The 15,318-nt window shown below is 44.6% G+C and overlaps 1 protein-coding gene across 4 annotated transcripts in view; it reads right to left on the bottom strand.

Annotated features, from left to right (window-relative positions):
* Window positions 1-544: 544 nt before the first annotated feature.
* Window positions 545-15,318, bottom strand: part of tnrc6ba (trinucleotide repeat containing adaptor 6Ba) — a 33,546-nt gene continuing 18,772 nt past the window's right edge. For 3 of the 4 annotated variants that reach the window (XM_084141483.1, XM_084141484.1, XM_084141485.1), the window contains 9 exons: window positions 6,981-7,161; window positions 6,491-6,652; window positions 6,126-6,287; window positions 5,759-5,902; window positions 5,361-5,453; window positions 4,828-5,037; window positions 4,339-4,412; window positions 4,032-4,171; window positions 545-3,756 (listed from right to left, as the gene is read on the bottom strand). In XM_084141483.1, the coding sequence (XP_083997609.1) occupies window positions 3,195-3,756; window positions 4,032-4,171; window positions 4,339-4,412; window positions 4,828-5,037; window positions 5,361-5,453; window positions 5,759-5,902; window positions 6,126-6,287; window positions 6,491-6,652; window positions 6,981-7,161 (1,728 nt within the window). In that variant the 3' untranslated portion in view covers window positions 545-3,194. The remainder of the gene's footprint in view (window positions 3,757-4,031; window positions 4,172-4,338; window positions 4,413-4,827; window positions 5,038-5,360; window positions 5,454-5,758; window positions 5,903-6,125; window positions 6,288-6,490; window positions 6,653-6,980; window positions 7,162-15,318) is intronic. The other variant, XM_084141486.1, reaches the window with a different exon arrangement.

Below are 15,318 nucleotides of genomic sequence, written 5' to 3'. Positions count from 1 at the left end.
GGGAACGGCGGGGACTGTGAGGGGACATGCACACACAGATGCTATTTTTAGTTGATTGTATTATTTTTTTGTATTGTTTGTATATCATATTTAAAATGTGTGACTGTCCTGGTCCATCGACGTTTTGTTACTTGTCATGTTTTGTGTTTTTTTGTGGACCCCAGGAAGACTAGCTGCTGCTTCTGCAAATAAGTCTTATATGGAGAAAAACAAATCTTCAACATTTTACAGCAGTATGAATGGAGCTTTGCAATGCACCACCAAACTCAACCTATTGTAAGAGATTGTGATAAAAATCGCACATGCCTCCTTCCTATTATATGATCAAGGTGTTATGAAGTGAATACCCACTTACATGACACTGGATCACATAAGTATAAACACATCTATAGACATTTCAACTTTATGTTGTTGAGATAAGGACCTGAATACTGTGAAAATGAGCGAGGTAAAGGCTTACAAAGGAGCCATGATGTTCAGTAAAGGACAATCTGTCACTGAAGTAGTGGTGTGGTTTTAAAATGTAACAATGACAACCCAAGAGTTGAATTCAACCTTTATTGTGTTGTTTGCTTAAATTAATTACCTCCTTTGTAAAATCTGAAAACAAACAAAAAGAACCTGAACAGGAGTGATAAAGCCCGCCTTAATTTAAATTGATAAACAACAAAAATAAAACAATTGGTAACTTTAACGTGTTTGCAAAACACCGCTCCAGCTCAGCTTGGTATGGTAGGTTTTGGCATCTTAATATGAATGCCTTCAGTTGTTTGCTTCTTTAAAAAAAAATATTATTGCAATTCAGACAAAAACAAAATGCTGCTAAAACCACAACTTAAGAGAAATATGCATTAGTGCCTATGTTCTTGAACTTTCCATCTACACACCCATACACACGCAGACACTTGCATCAAGTACATACACACGGAACACCTGATGTAAAAAAATTCCGCCCTCCAAGTGTTTGCAGACACACACACTCTCTCTCACACACAATCGCGCACTTGTTAATCATGAACCTCTCATTGACAAAAACACATTCACCACGGCAACGACAGACACAGGGCGCGTTCCTATGCTTAGAGTCTGCTTAAGCCTGACTGATCTTACAATGCCTGGCTAGGTATTTTAAGTATCAGCTAACCACATCATCGGTTATAGCAATTTGTCAGTCGATGACGTGGCACGCAACCATTGGTTGTTGCATCGCCTCGCCTTAGATGTGGATCGCGCCCACAGCCTCACAATATCATCATCTCCTACATACTGTCACTCCTAGCACATTCACACAGGCAGGCAGGCAGGCAGGCAGGCAGGCAGGAGGGCACATTGTACAGCTAGTAATAAGTGATCAGTCATCATCATCAGCATGACATTATAATAACCAACTTGATTGAGTAAGAAAAAATATATAACGAGGTCAGCATTTTGAAGGGAAAACAAAAAGAGAGTAAAGACATCTTGGATTTTTCCACTGTTCCACAATTCTTTTTACAAACAGGAAAAAATGACATACAAGAAGATACATTTTTGCTTGTTAAACATCAGAGCAGTGTGTAACTGGTGAGAAATAGAGAGAAGGTGATTCCGAATGTCAGAACGGGTTTGGCCAGGTTGGTAAACCCAACTGGCTCGTGCTGTAACGTCCTGTAGGTTTGTGTAGTAGAGAGTTGTTGTAATACGTTGTTGTTACACATCACATAGGAAGACCTCCATGTGTTGTCACATTGTTGGTTTCTCTACAGTGCATGCCTGAGTGATAGGGTCTCAGTATGCTCAAAGTGTGAGTTCTGTTTTTTTATTACATGGGTGAAGAAATAAAAGAGTCATCCAGTTGAGTCTGTGTCAGTCCAACAGATTCCACCTTTGTCTGTTCAAGTCTTGCTGTTGAAGTCTTCATTTAAGGGTAAAAGGTGTGCGAATGTATGTGTGTGATTATGTGTGTGTGACTGTGTGTGTAGTGTTGCATGTCACTGTCTATTCATGACACAATGTGTGTGAGAGTTAACGTCAGTGGACCTGCATGTATGACCAGTTTAGTATGAACTAATTTAATCTGTGTGTTAATGTATATACACTCAGAGGCCAGTTTATAAATTACACCAGCTCGTTCACGAAAATTGTTCGCTCCTACAGACAGTGAGTCACGTGGCCGCGGCTTGCTATATATAGCAGGCAGACGGGCATCGAGGCATTCAGTTACTGTTCGATTGAACGCTAGAATGGGCAAAACGAGTGGCCTTAGCGACTTTGAGCGTGGTATGATTGTCGGTGCTGGGCGTACCGGTTCCAGTATCTCAGAAACGGCTGGCCTCCTGGGCTTTTCACACACGACAGTGTAAGGTTTACCGAGAATGGTGCGACTAACAAAAAACATCCAGTCAGCGGCAGTCCTGTGGGCGAAAACAGCTCATAGACGAGAGGTCGAAGGAGAATGGCAAGAATAGTGCAAGCTAACAGGTGCCCACAAACAGGCAAATAATGGCGCAGTACAACAGTGGTGTGCAGAATGGCATCTTGGAACACACAACTCGTCGGTCTTTGTCACAGATGGGCTATTGCAGCAGATGACCACACCGGGTTTCACTCCTATAAGCTAAAAACAAGAAGAAGCGGCTCCAGTGGGCACACGATCACCAACACTGGACAATTGAGGAGTGGAAAAACATTGCCTGGTCCCATGTAGCTCAGTTGGTAGAGCATGGCGTTTGCAACGCCAGGGTTGTGGGTTCGATTCCCACGGGGGGCCAGTATGAAAAAAAGAAGAAAAAACAAACATTGTATGCACTCACTAACTGTAAGTCGCTCTGGAAAAAAGAGCGTCTGCTAAATGACTAAAATGTAAAAGGTCCGACGAATCTCGGTTCCTGTTGCGTCATGCTGATGGCAGTCAGGATTTGGCGTAAACAGCATGAGTCCATGGCCCCATCCTGCCTGATGTCAACGGTACAGGCTAGTGGCGGTGGTGTAATGGTCGGGAATGTTTTCCTGGCACACGTTAGGTCCCTAGATACCAATTGAGCAACATTTCCATGACCTGAAGAATTCAGGCTGTTCTGGAGGCAAAGGGGGGTTTGACCCGGTACTAGATGGGTGTACCTAATAAACTGACCACTGGGTGTATGTGTGAGAGAGAATTTGTGTAAGTGCATGTTTTTTCGTAATGTATGTGTTCATGTATTAGGTGTGGTCATTCAGATAGAGTCAGCCCCTCCGCCTAGTAGGTCTCCAGGCAGCAGAGCAGCAGGACTCCCCATCTGGTGTCGATCCTCCATGGCAGGGGACCCCCACATACTACTGCTGGGGTACCCTCCACCCCCCATCCCTCCCCACAAACCCTGTCTACCGGGCTCCACACCCCCAGCCACCCCTCCTCCCCCAGCACCGTTGCTGCTCCACTGGGCAAACATACTCAGGCCGGGCCCCTGGGTGGGGGTAGGATCCAGGGAGCCTCCTGTACCGTCTAAACTCTGCCAGCCAGAGCTGACGGGCCCCGAGCTGCCGCCTCCCCCTCCGTTACCACCTCCTCCAGGGGCAGAGCCCTCTCCTTCTCTGGTTCTGTCTCGTTCCCTCTCCCCGCTGCTGTTGGCCCCCATGGTGCCTGTCCCTGTGGGGCCCCCCTTGCCTCCGCTGGACCCTGGGGCCCCGGCTGTTCCGCTGGACCCTGCCCCTCCCGCCTGGGAATGTGCAAAATAGCGAGCGACCTCCTCCTCGCTCACAAACTTGGCCAAGATGGTGGTATTGCCCAGGACACACCTGGAGAGAGAGAGGAGAGAGTAAGGAGTGTTTGGATGTTAATTGTTTTGTGTTCACCGGCTATTATCTATTAATGTTCACATTCTATTATAGTAATCGCCATGAAGTCTAAGCAGGTTTCCCCCAGCCCATTGCTATGAAATTACTGCATTCCAAGCCCACCAGACAGTTTGCATGGAATGTCAGTGATTTTCAGTCTATGGTCTGTCCATCTATGGAGCTGGTGCCTGTTCATCTACAAAACTATACCACTGAGGCTGAGAGGAGGGGCTTACATGTGTAGTGCGCTCTGGGCCTTTGCTGCTTCCTGTGGGGTGCTGTAGCGAATCAGAGCGCTGCCCTGGGTCAGGCCGAGGTGAAAGGTCAGCAGGGGGCCATGCTGCATACAGATGGTACGGAGGGTAGAGCCGTCGATCTGCAGGAGGGGACAACATGGAGGGACATGGGTTAGGGATGACTTGTGTGGTAGAGGGGATATGTGAAGGAGAAGTGATGTTTGTGTGCACATGCATGTGGGTGTGTCTGTTGTCCTGAGGAATGGTGTGTGTGTGTGTGTGTGTAGTCTTGATGATGTGTGTGTACCTGTGGAGTGAGGTTGCAGAGCACCAGCCAGCAGCTTCCTCTGGAGGTCCCCCCATCACTCCAAGCAGAGCCTGCTAGAACCAAACCAAACCACATAGGGATCAGTTCCAAATATTAGACAACCACTACCTCTGTACTTGCGGCAGGTAGCTCTGGAGCAATGAATGATAAATAAGCCCTACAGTACTTTAAGTTTGGAGCACCCAGAATAAAATATAAATCGTCTCTAAGTCCTAACCACTTAGCTATGTAATTTCTCTGGGGCTGTGTCCCAAATGGCACCGTTTTCCTTTATAGTGCACTAGTATTGACCAGTGCCCATAGGGAATAGGGTGCCATTTTGGATGGTGCATCAGATCAAGGCAAGGGACATCACGGGTACATTTAGTCTGTTGAATACTTCACCATGCAGCAGAGCAGCACAGAACAGTGGAAAGACTCAGAAACACAGACCCCTCTATTCTCCACAACACCGGGTTATGACATTACCGGGGCCATATCTGCTTTCCTGGATCCCACTCGAGCTGCCCCAGCCACGGGCCTGCCACGGGCCACGGGACGGCGAGGCCTGCTTCTGATTGGTGAGTCCCGGGGGTGGGCGTGGCAGCTGCTGGGACTGTTGGTTGCGATTGGTCTTCCACATCTTGTTGTGTCCAATGGGCTCAGGGGGCCAGCTGGTCTTGTACTCTGTGTACTTTGCTGTGAGAAACAGGAAATGAACTAGAGTCAGAACTGCATCTGTTATAACAGCACACGTGGAGGACGGAACATACAGAAAAACTAAACCAAGACAGAGTTTAAACTTGATATACTGAATGATACAACAGCTGAGACAGTAAAAAAGGGAGAGAGAGAGAATATGAGTGAAAAAAGCAGAGAAACAGTCAATTTCGAATGCCAGGAGAATATTAAGTGACCGTGATAACACTTTCGGTGAAAGGCACCTTATGACTTCATAATACAGTCATAAATCATACAAAACACATTAACAGTGTTACTGTGAGTGTTTTCCAGTCTGTTACCTGAGTTGTGTGCGTTGTTGAGGGGGCTGTCTGAGGCACTGTAGGGCCAGGCACCAGGTGAAGGCAGCAAGGTGTTCAGGGAGGGGTTGGGTTCTGGAACACACAAACACCACAAGCTTAGCTAGCATCAACACACCATTAGAAATATGTATTATTAACACAAACTGATGTTTAACTGACTGGTGCATGTATTGATGGGTATGATTTCAGTAGTATGTGCTAGTTTCCTTGACTTTATGTGAGAACGCGAGGGCTGACAATATAACAATACACTTATGTAATGTGTTACTGTTAAGTAATAAGTCATGTCAGGTCAGCCAGTCTCTTAGCAACTAGTGCTCGGAATGTGGACTTCGTCATAGATACAGGAGTAACTTTGCTTGAGTCTAGGTAGGTACCTGTGTTGTCTCTTAGCAACTGGTGCTCTGTGTCGTTGAGGCTGGACGGCCCAGGGATTCCCATCATGCTCCCTGGGGTCATGTAGGGATCAGACTCGGGGTCGATGCTCTGGATCCCCTTCCAGGGCACGCCGGGCTGGAACTCTGACATCACAGACAAACAAACAGGAATTCTGGATTCAAATTTCAGAACAAATAGAAGCCACCTCATCGACTTAACCCAGGTCACAGAGAGCTACAGGGTGTTGCAGGCTTCTGCTCCAGCCCAACACTAACGGATTCAGGGGATTTGATCAATTCAGGTGTGTTAGTGGTGGGCTAGAACAAATCCCTGCATTTTCAGTTGGTATTTAGAACGGCCACTCACCAGGAGGCCAGCTGGACGTGCCTTGTGGCTTGGAGCCAATCTTGTTCCCAGGAGTACGGTGCCAGTTGTCCCCCTGTGTGGGCATACCTAGCCCCTCCCCTCCCATCATGTCATACTGGGAGTATGGAGAGCCCCCTCTCCTCATAGGGGTGGACATAGGACCTGAAAGGGAGAGGGGGATGGAAAGAGATGGAGAAGAGAAGACAATAAGAGAGATAGAGGAGAGAGTGAGATGAAGAAAGAGAAGAAAAATAAAGTCTGATGAAAAAGCAGCTGACGGGTCGACAATCAACATATTTATGTTGGCATGTCATACTGTAATTAATTCAGTAAACTCACTACAGTATAATGGCTTTCTGTCTCACCGTTTTTGTGAAGGCTCTCAGGAGGGGAGGGGGCAGGAGAGTGACCCTCCATCATCCATTTGAAGCGGGACTGCTGCCCCCCCACGTCCTTCATCCCCCCTTGGCCCCCCACCACCGAGCCCCCCATGTCCAGACCAGACATGTTCACTCCTCCACCGTACCCTGAGAGGGGTTGGGGGAGGAAGACAGTTGTTAGAGCTGATGGCAGGTGGCCTGTACAATGACTCAATTACATGCAGAGCATCAGTTAGTATGCAATGAAAATGTGTATATGTATTGATATGTAGGCTACGTGTGCCTTGTGTAAAAAAAGTAATAATATGTAGTTATTTCCTTGAGCTGTTGTCTATTAATGTTCTGTATGTTGTCATGTTTCATGTTTTGTGTGGACCCCATTAGCTTTTGCAACAGCTAATGGGGATCCTAATAAAATACCAAAAGAGATGATCTATCCTTTATCTCCATTCATATCTATGTGTACACCACTCACCAGAGTAGCCCTGTGTTTTCTGGTGCAGGTCCACAGAGCCCCCCATGCCTGGATGGGGCAGGGAGTCTGTCATAGGCAGTTTTGGGCCTCCCCCTCCCATGTGAGAGGGGGACAGTTTGGAGCCCCCTCCGACACCCTGCTGTTGCCTCTGCTGCTGGAGAACAGCCACAATCCTGGCCAGCTGAGGAGGAGAGAGCGATGAGATTAGCGGGATTGTAAACCCTGTAAGCAAAGACGGCAACATCACAGTCTATGACTATCTATGCGATGCTATGACAGTATTTCCTGAAGTACAGAGGTTTACCCAAGTCATAGCATGAAATACGTGGGCTTGTGTTGTTTCCAGTGCAGTAGTATTAGTAGCAGCAGTACGTTGTGGGTCGGCCTGCAGCCATATTTTCTCATATGATGATTATGTTGTTGTACTAGTACTAGTAGTAGTAGTACTAGTAGTACTAGTACTAGTAGTAGTAGTAGTAGTAGTAGTAGTAGTAGTAGTAGTAGTAGTAGTAGTAGTGCTTGAATTGGACTGAAATAGGTGGCGGTACTCATTTTGGTTGCTGGTACTGTTTATATTTAGGTACAGGAGCTCCACAATACTTTTGAGCTAATATTCTATAAGAGGAACAGGAACTCAAGCGGTAGAATACTTGAGGTGCCGGTACTCAGCTCTGATGAGCTCCTGCCCAAGTCAAGCACTGGGTAGTAGTGGTAACAGTAATAGTAGCAGTAGTAACCAGGGGTTAAAGCCAAAAAAAATCCTATGACTGAAACTTAAGTCGATCTCAGATCGATTGTCTTGGGCCAAGTTAACCTCCCCTTTCATGTAAGAAAGTCACCATGCTTTTAGGAAAGACTATCATTTTGTACATTTTTATGTAGAAGGACTGAGAAGCTCAGTTCTGGTGACTTTTTAAAAGGACATTCTACTCTAAAATGAATGAAAACAAAATGCTGACAATCTAAAATTAAATTTCCACCTCCATAAATGAGCCAGTAACATATTGGTAAAAATTATGTACAAATTATATAGCCTATGCATGGTCTATATCAGGGGTACTCAAGTACTATTTGATAAGGTCCGGTCACACAAATTTCCTATTTGGCAAAGGTCTGGATGGATACTGTAATTTATCAGCGTAGTAACAAACCCCCCACCTCGCAACCCCAAATTGTTCACACCCCTCTTGTTGGCGGAGAGAACATTTTGCCGTTTTAAAACGAATTTCCCACAATTCTACACATTTTGCATGGGGCAGATAATTGTTTTGCTGTTTTAAAGCGAATTTCTTGCAATTCCACACATTTTTTCATGTCTAGTGTGTTTATATGATACCAGCGGTCAAAGCCCGACCGAGTTCCCCCATTTCTTTTAAATATATACCTATATATTTTTTTTGTAGTCGGGACCCGCAGTCCGTATTCACCCCGCTTTGGGTCCGGACCACCAGTTGAGTATGGGGGGGTGGGGTCTATTATCAAATGTGATATTGCCAATAAGCATCATCACCTGTAGCCCAACTGATGCAACATAGTGGGTATACATTGTACATAGGCTGAAGCATGAGATTTGTCCATCTGCATTTACACCATTGGACACATCCTGATTGTAATTATTATTTAAAATGTTTTATAAATACAGTTGAAGACGGAAGTTTACATACACCTTAGCCAAATACATTTAAACTCCGTTTTTCACAATTCCTGACATTTAATCCTAGTAAAAATTCCCTGTCTTAGGTCAGTTAGGATCAGCACTTTATTTTAAGAATGCGAAATGTCAGAATAATAGTAGAGAGAATGATTTATTTAAGCTTTTATTTATTTCATCACATTCCCAGTGGGTCAAAAGTTTACATACACTCACATTTTTTATTTTTATTTTTTAAACATTTCCTTTAAATTGTTTAACTTGGGTCAAACGTTTCAGGTAGCCTTCCACAAGCTTCCACAGTAAGTTGGGTGAATATTTGCCCATTCCTCCTGACAGAGCTGGTGTAACTGAGTCAGGTTTGTAGGCCTCCTTGCTCGCACACGCCTTTTCAGTTCTGCCCACACATTTTCTATAGGATTGAGGTCAGGGCTTTGTGATGGCCACTCCAATACCTTGACTTTGTTGTCCTTAAGCCATTTTGCCACAACTTTGGAAGTATGCTTGGGGTCATTGTTCATTTGGAAGACCCATTTGCGACCAGGCTTTAACTTCCTGACTGATGTCTTGAGATGTTGCTTCAATATATCCACATAATTGTCCTTCCTCATGATGCCATCTATTTTGTGAAGTGCACCAGTCCCTCCTGCAGCAAAGCATCCCCACAGCATGATGCTGCCACCCCCGTGCTTCACGGTTGGGATGGTGTTCTTCGGCTTGCAAGTCCCCCCTTTTCCTCCAAACAAAACGATGGTCATTATGGCCAAACAGTTTGTTTTTGTTTCATCAGACCAGAGGACATTTCTCCAAAAAGTACGATCTTTGTCCCCATGTGCAGTTGCAAACCGTAGTCTGGCTTTTTTATGGCTGTTTTGGAGCAGTTGCTTCTTCCTTGCTGAGCGGCCTTTCAGGTTATGTTGATATAGGACTCGTTTTACTGTGGATATAGATACTTTGGTACCTGTTTCCTCCAGCATCTTCACAAGGTCCTTTGCTGTTGTTCTGGGATTGATTTGCACTTTTCGCACCAAAGTACGTTCATCTCTAGGAGACAGAACGCGTCTCCTTCTTGAGCAGTATGACTGCTGCGTGGTCCCATGGTGTTTACACTTGCGTACTATTGTTCGTACCTTCAGGCGTTTGGAAATTGCTCCCAAGGATGAACCAGACTTGTGGAGGTCTACAATTTCTTTTCTGAGGTCTTGGCTGATTTCTTTTGATTTTCCCATGATGTCAAGCAAAGAGGCACTGAGTTTGAAGGTAGGCCTTGAAATACATCCACAGGTACACCACCAATAGGCTAATTGACATCATTTGAGTCAATCAGAAGCTTCTAAAGCCATAACATCATTTTCTGGAATTTTCCAAGCTGTTTAAAGGCACAGTCAACTTAGTGTACAGTGGGGAAAAAAAGTATTTAGTCAGCCACCAATTGTGCAAGTTCTCCCACTTAAAAATATGAGAGAGGCCTGTAATTTTCATCATAGGTACACGTCAACTATGACAGACAAAATGAGAAAATAAAATCCAGAAAATCACAATGTAGGATTTTTTATGAATTTATTTGCAAATTATGGTGGAAAATAAGTATTTGGTCAATAACAAAAGTTTCTCAATACTTTGTTATATACCCTTTGTTGGCAATGACACAGGTCAAACGTTTTCTGTAAGTCTTCACAAGGTTTTCACACACTGTTGCTGGTATTTTGGCCCATTCCTCCATGCAGATCTCCTCTAGAGCAGTGATGTTTTGGGGCTGTCGCTGGGCAACACAGACTTTCAACTCCCTCCAAAGATTTTCTATGGGGTTGAGATCTGGAGACTGGCTAGGCCACTCCAGGACCTTGAAATGCTTCTTATGAAGCCACTCCTTCATTGTCATGCTGAAAGACCCAGCCACGTTTCATCTTCAATGCCCTTGCTGATGGAAAGAGGTTTTCACTCAAAATCTCACGATACATGGCCCCATTCATTCTTTCCTTTACACGGATCAGTCGTCCTGGTCCCTTTGCAGAAAAACTGCCCCAAAGCATGATGTTTCCACCCCCATGCTTCACAGTAGGTATGGTGTTCTTTGGATGCAACTCAGCATTCTTTGTCCTCCAAACACGACGAGTTGAGTTTTTACCAAAAAGTTCTATTTTGGTTTCATCTGACCATATGACATTCTCCCAATCCTCTTCTGGATCATCCAAATGCACTCTAGCAAACTTCAGACGGGCCTGGACATGTACTGGCTTAAGCAGGGGGACACGTCTGGCACTGCAGGATTTGAGTCCCTGGCGGCGTAGTGTGTTACTGATGGTAGGCTTTGTTACTTTGGTCCCAGCTCTCTGCAGGTCATTCACTAGGTCCCCCCGTGTGGTTCTGGGATTTTTGCTCACCGTTCTTGTGATCATTTTGACCCCACGGGGTGAGATCTTGCGTGGAGCCCCAGATCGAGGGAGATTATCAGTGGTCTTGTATGTCTTCCATTTCCTAATAATTGCTCCCACAGTTAATTTCTTCAAACCAAGCTGCTTACCTATTGCAGATTCAGTCTTCCCAGCCTGGTGCAGGTCTACAATTTTGTTTCTGGTGTCCTTTGACAGCTCTTTGGTCTTGGCCATAGTGGAGTTTGGAGTGTGACTGTTTGAGGTTGTGGACAGGTGTCTTTTATACTGATAACAAGTTCAAACAGGTGCCATTAATACAGGTAACGAGTGGAGGACAGAGGAGCCCCTTAAAGAAGAAGTTACAGGTCTGTGAGAGCCAGAAATCTTGCTTGTTTGTAGGTGACCAAATACTTATTTTCCACCATAATTTGCAAATAAATTCATTAAAAATCCTACAATGTGATTTTCTGGATATTTTTTCTCCATTTGTCTGTCATAGTTGACGTGTACCTATGATGAAAATTACAGGCCTCTCTCATCTTTTTAAGTGGGAGAACTTGCACAATTGGTGGCTGACTAAATACTTTTTTCCCCCACTGTATATAAACTTCTGACCCACTGGAATTGTGATACAGTGAATTATAAGCGAAAAAATCTGTCTGTAAACAATTGTTGGAAAAATTACTTGTGTCATGCACAACGTAGATGTCCTAACCGACTTGCCAAAACCATAGTTTGTTAACAAGAAATCTGTGGAGTGGTTGAAAAACAAGTTTTAATGACTCCAACCTAAGTGTATGTAAACTTCCGACTTCAACTGTATATAAATTATTATTCGCTCAAAAAAATAAGTGTTTCTATTACAAAGTAGGCCTACGTCATTGCCCTTTTAAGATGCCATTGCCCCTTTAAGAGCTCTGTTGCGCCTAATGTTTGAAATGCGGTTGTAACTGCATTTGTAAAACGATGCCACTCGCGCAATTGAAGGAGCAGACAAATAAACGTTGTAGCAATTGAAAACTGGGATCCCCCTCTTCCAACAAAGGCCAAAACTTTGTTATGCTTTGACTTCTTGTCAGAATACGTTTCCATCCCTATGGCTCTCGCGGAGTGGTGCCAGGAAAATAACCTCTCCCTCAACGTCATCAAACTGAAGGAGCTGATCGTGGACTTCAGGAAACAACAGAGGGAGCACGCCCCCAATCCACATCGACGGGACCGCAGTGGAGAAGGTGGAAAGCTTCAAGTTCCTTGGCGTACACATCACTGACAATCTGAAATGGTCCACCCACACAGACAGTGTGGTGAAGAAAGCGCAACAGTGCCTCTTCAGGAGGCTGAAGAAATTCGGCTTGGCCCCTAAGACCCACACAAACTTTTACAGATGCACAATTGAGAGCATCCTGTCGGGCTGTATCACCGCCTGGTACGGCAACTGCACCGCCTGCAACCGCAGGGCTCTCCAGAGGGTGGTGCGGTCTTCCCAACGAATCACCGGGGGCACACTGCCTGCCCTCCAGGACACCTACAGCACCTGATGTCACAGGAAGGCCAAAAATATCATCAAGGACATCAACCACCCGAGCCACGGCCTGTTCACGCCACTATCATCCTGAAGGCGAGGTCAGTACAGGTGCATCAAAGCTGGGACCGAGAGACTGAAAAACAGCTTCTATTTCAAGGCCATCAGACTGTTAAATAGCCACCTTAGAGGCTGCTACCCTATATACATAGACATGGAATCACTGGCCACTTTAATAATGTTTACATCATGTTTACTCATTTCATATGTATATACTGTATTCTATTCTATTGTAATTTAGTCAATGCCACTCCGACATTGCTCGTCATAATATTTATATATTTCTCAATTCCATTATTTTACTTTTAGATTTGTGTGTATTGTTGTGAATTGTTAGATACTACTGCACTGTTGGAGCTAGAAACACAAGCAGTTCGCTACACCCGCAATAACTGCTAAAAAAATGTGTGTGACCAATAAAATTTGATTTGATAGCCTTGTTTTCCCATCACTATTGAATAGCGGTGGGAGCAATATAGCCGCGGCAGCCTATCAGAATAATTAGGGGCGTGGCCTATTTGGAGCATGGCTTTCAGTTTATCATCTTTGCAAATCCATGAGCGTGAATGTCAAGTTTAGTGCTGAAAGAAATAGGTTGCAACTTGAAATATAGGTTTGGTAATAATCAAATAAAACATTTGGCATTGAATCATATATTTGGTTTCAACAGATTTAGTATTTTTCAATTAAGAAAACCTAATTTAAGGGAGAGTGGGATAAGTTGAGCAATTTTTTACATTCAGCATCACTCCGTCAAAGGGAAATATAGTATTCTTTCTGCAAAATAGTATTCTTTCTGTATTGGTCACATACATCTGCTAAATATGTGTATGTGATCTTGAATGTGCCTTGAGAGGAATATTTATCTTGCATAGAACACACAAGCAGACTAGGTTAATAGATAAATTATTCTACTATGAGGTTGTCTGATTTTGTTTTAATAACAACATTACATGGCAAAAATAGTAGCACTGGAAAGTTGCATCCTAAGTGATAAAGTTTAGCCATTGAATTACATTTCCAGCAGCTTCAGTAGGCACACCACTGTCTGAGTTAAGCGCCACGGTGGTGCATATTATAGACTATTTAATTCCCTTCATCTGAACATCGGAGTGTCAGCAACAATCATACATTTCAGTTCAGTGCACACAGCATTTCAGCTTCCAGGAATTGTGTACAGATCCTTGCGACATGGGGCCGTGCATTATCATGCTGAAACATGAAGTGATGGCGGCGGATGAATAGCACGACAATGGGCCTCAGGATCTCATCACAGTATCTCTGTGCATTCAAATTGTCATCGATAAAATGCAATTGTGTTAATTGTTTGTAGCTTATACCTGCCCATACCATAAACCCACCGTCACCACCTCCCGAGTGGCGCAGTGGTCTATGGCACTGCATCGCAGTGCTAGCTGTGCCACTAGAGATCCTGGTTCGAATCCAGGCTCTGTCGTAGCTGGCCGCGACCGGGAGACCCATGGGGTGGCACACAATTGGCCCAGCGTCGTCCAGGGTAGGGGAGGGAATGGCCGGCAGGGATGTAGCTCAGTTGGTAGAGCATGGCGTTTGCAACGCCAGGGTTGTGGGTTCGATTCCCACGGGGGGCCAGTACGAAAAATAACATGTAAAATAATGTATGCACTAACAGTAAGTTGCTCTGGATAAGAGCGTCTGCTAAATGACTAAAATGTAAATGTATAGGGCACTCTTAAAGTTGACATCAGCAAACCGCTCACCCACACAACGGCATACACGTGGTCTGCGGTTGTGAGGCCGGTTGGATGTACTGCCAAATTCTCTAAAATGATATTGGAGGCGGTTATGGTAGAGAAATTGACAAATTCTCTGGCAACAGCTCTGGTGGACATTCCTGCAGTCAGCATGCCAATTGCACGCTCCCTCAAAACCTGAGACATCTGTGGCATTGTGTTGTGACAAAACTGCACATTTTAGAGTGGCCTTTTATTGTCCCAAGCACAAGGTGCACCTGTGTAATGATCATGCTGTTTAATCAGCTTCTTGATATGTCACACCTGTCAGGTGGATGGATTATCTTGGCAAAGGAAAAATGCTCACTAACAGGGATGTAAACAAATTTGTCCTGAATTTGAGAGAAATAAGCTTTTTGTGTGTATGGGACATTTCTGGGATCTTTTATTTCAGCTCATGAAACATGGGACCAACACTTTACATGTTGCGTTTATATTTTTGTTCAGTGTATTTGGGAATATATTTAATAGAACAGACATGCTTCTGTATTAGGCCTGTCATCTCCAAACCAATATAGTACTAGTGGTAACAGTATACTATCCAGGTCTGTGCCCAAACAGTTTGAGCTTCTACTTCTAAAAATCCACCTTTCCAGAAATAAATCTCTCACTGTTGCCGCTTGCTACAGACCCCCCCTCAGCCCCCAGCTGTGCCCTGGACACCATATGTGAATTGATTGCCCCCCATCTATCCTCAGAGTTCGTACTGCTTGGTGACCTAAATTGGGATATGCTTAACACCCCGGCCATCCTACAATCTAAACTAGATGCCCTCAATCTCACACAAATTATCAACGAACCTACCAGGTACAACCCTAAATCCGTAAACATGGGTACCCTCATAGATATCATCCTGACTAACTTACCCTCTAAATACACCTCCGCTGTCTTCAACCAGGATCTCAGCGATCACTGCCTTATTGCCTGCGTCCGTAACGGGTCCGCGGTCAAACGACCA

Source organism: Coregonus lavaretus (assembly GCF_964263955.1).
Source record: "Coregonus lavaretus genome assembly, chromosome: 25".
In the NCBI taxonomy this organism is placed as follows: domain Eukaryota; kingdom Metazoa; phylum Chordata; class Actinopteri; order Salmoniformes; family Salmonidae; genus Coregonus; species Coregonus lavaretus.
Note: the sequence above shows the minus strand (reverse complement) of the source record. Positions and strands in the feature narration are given on the sequence as shown.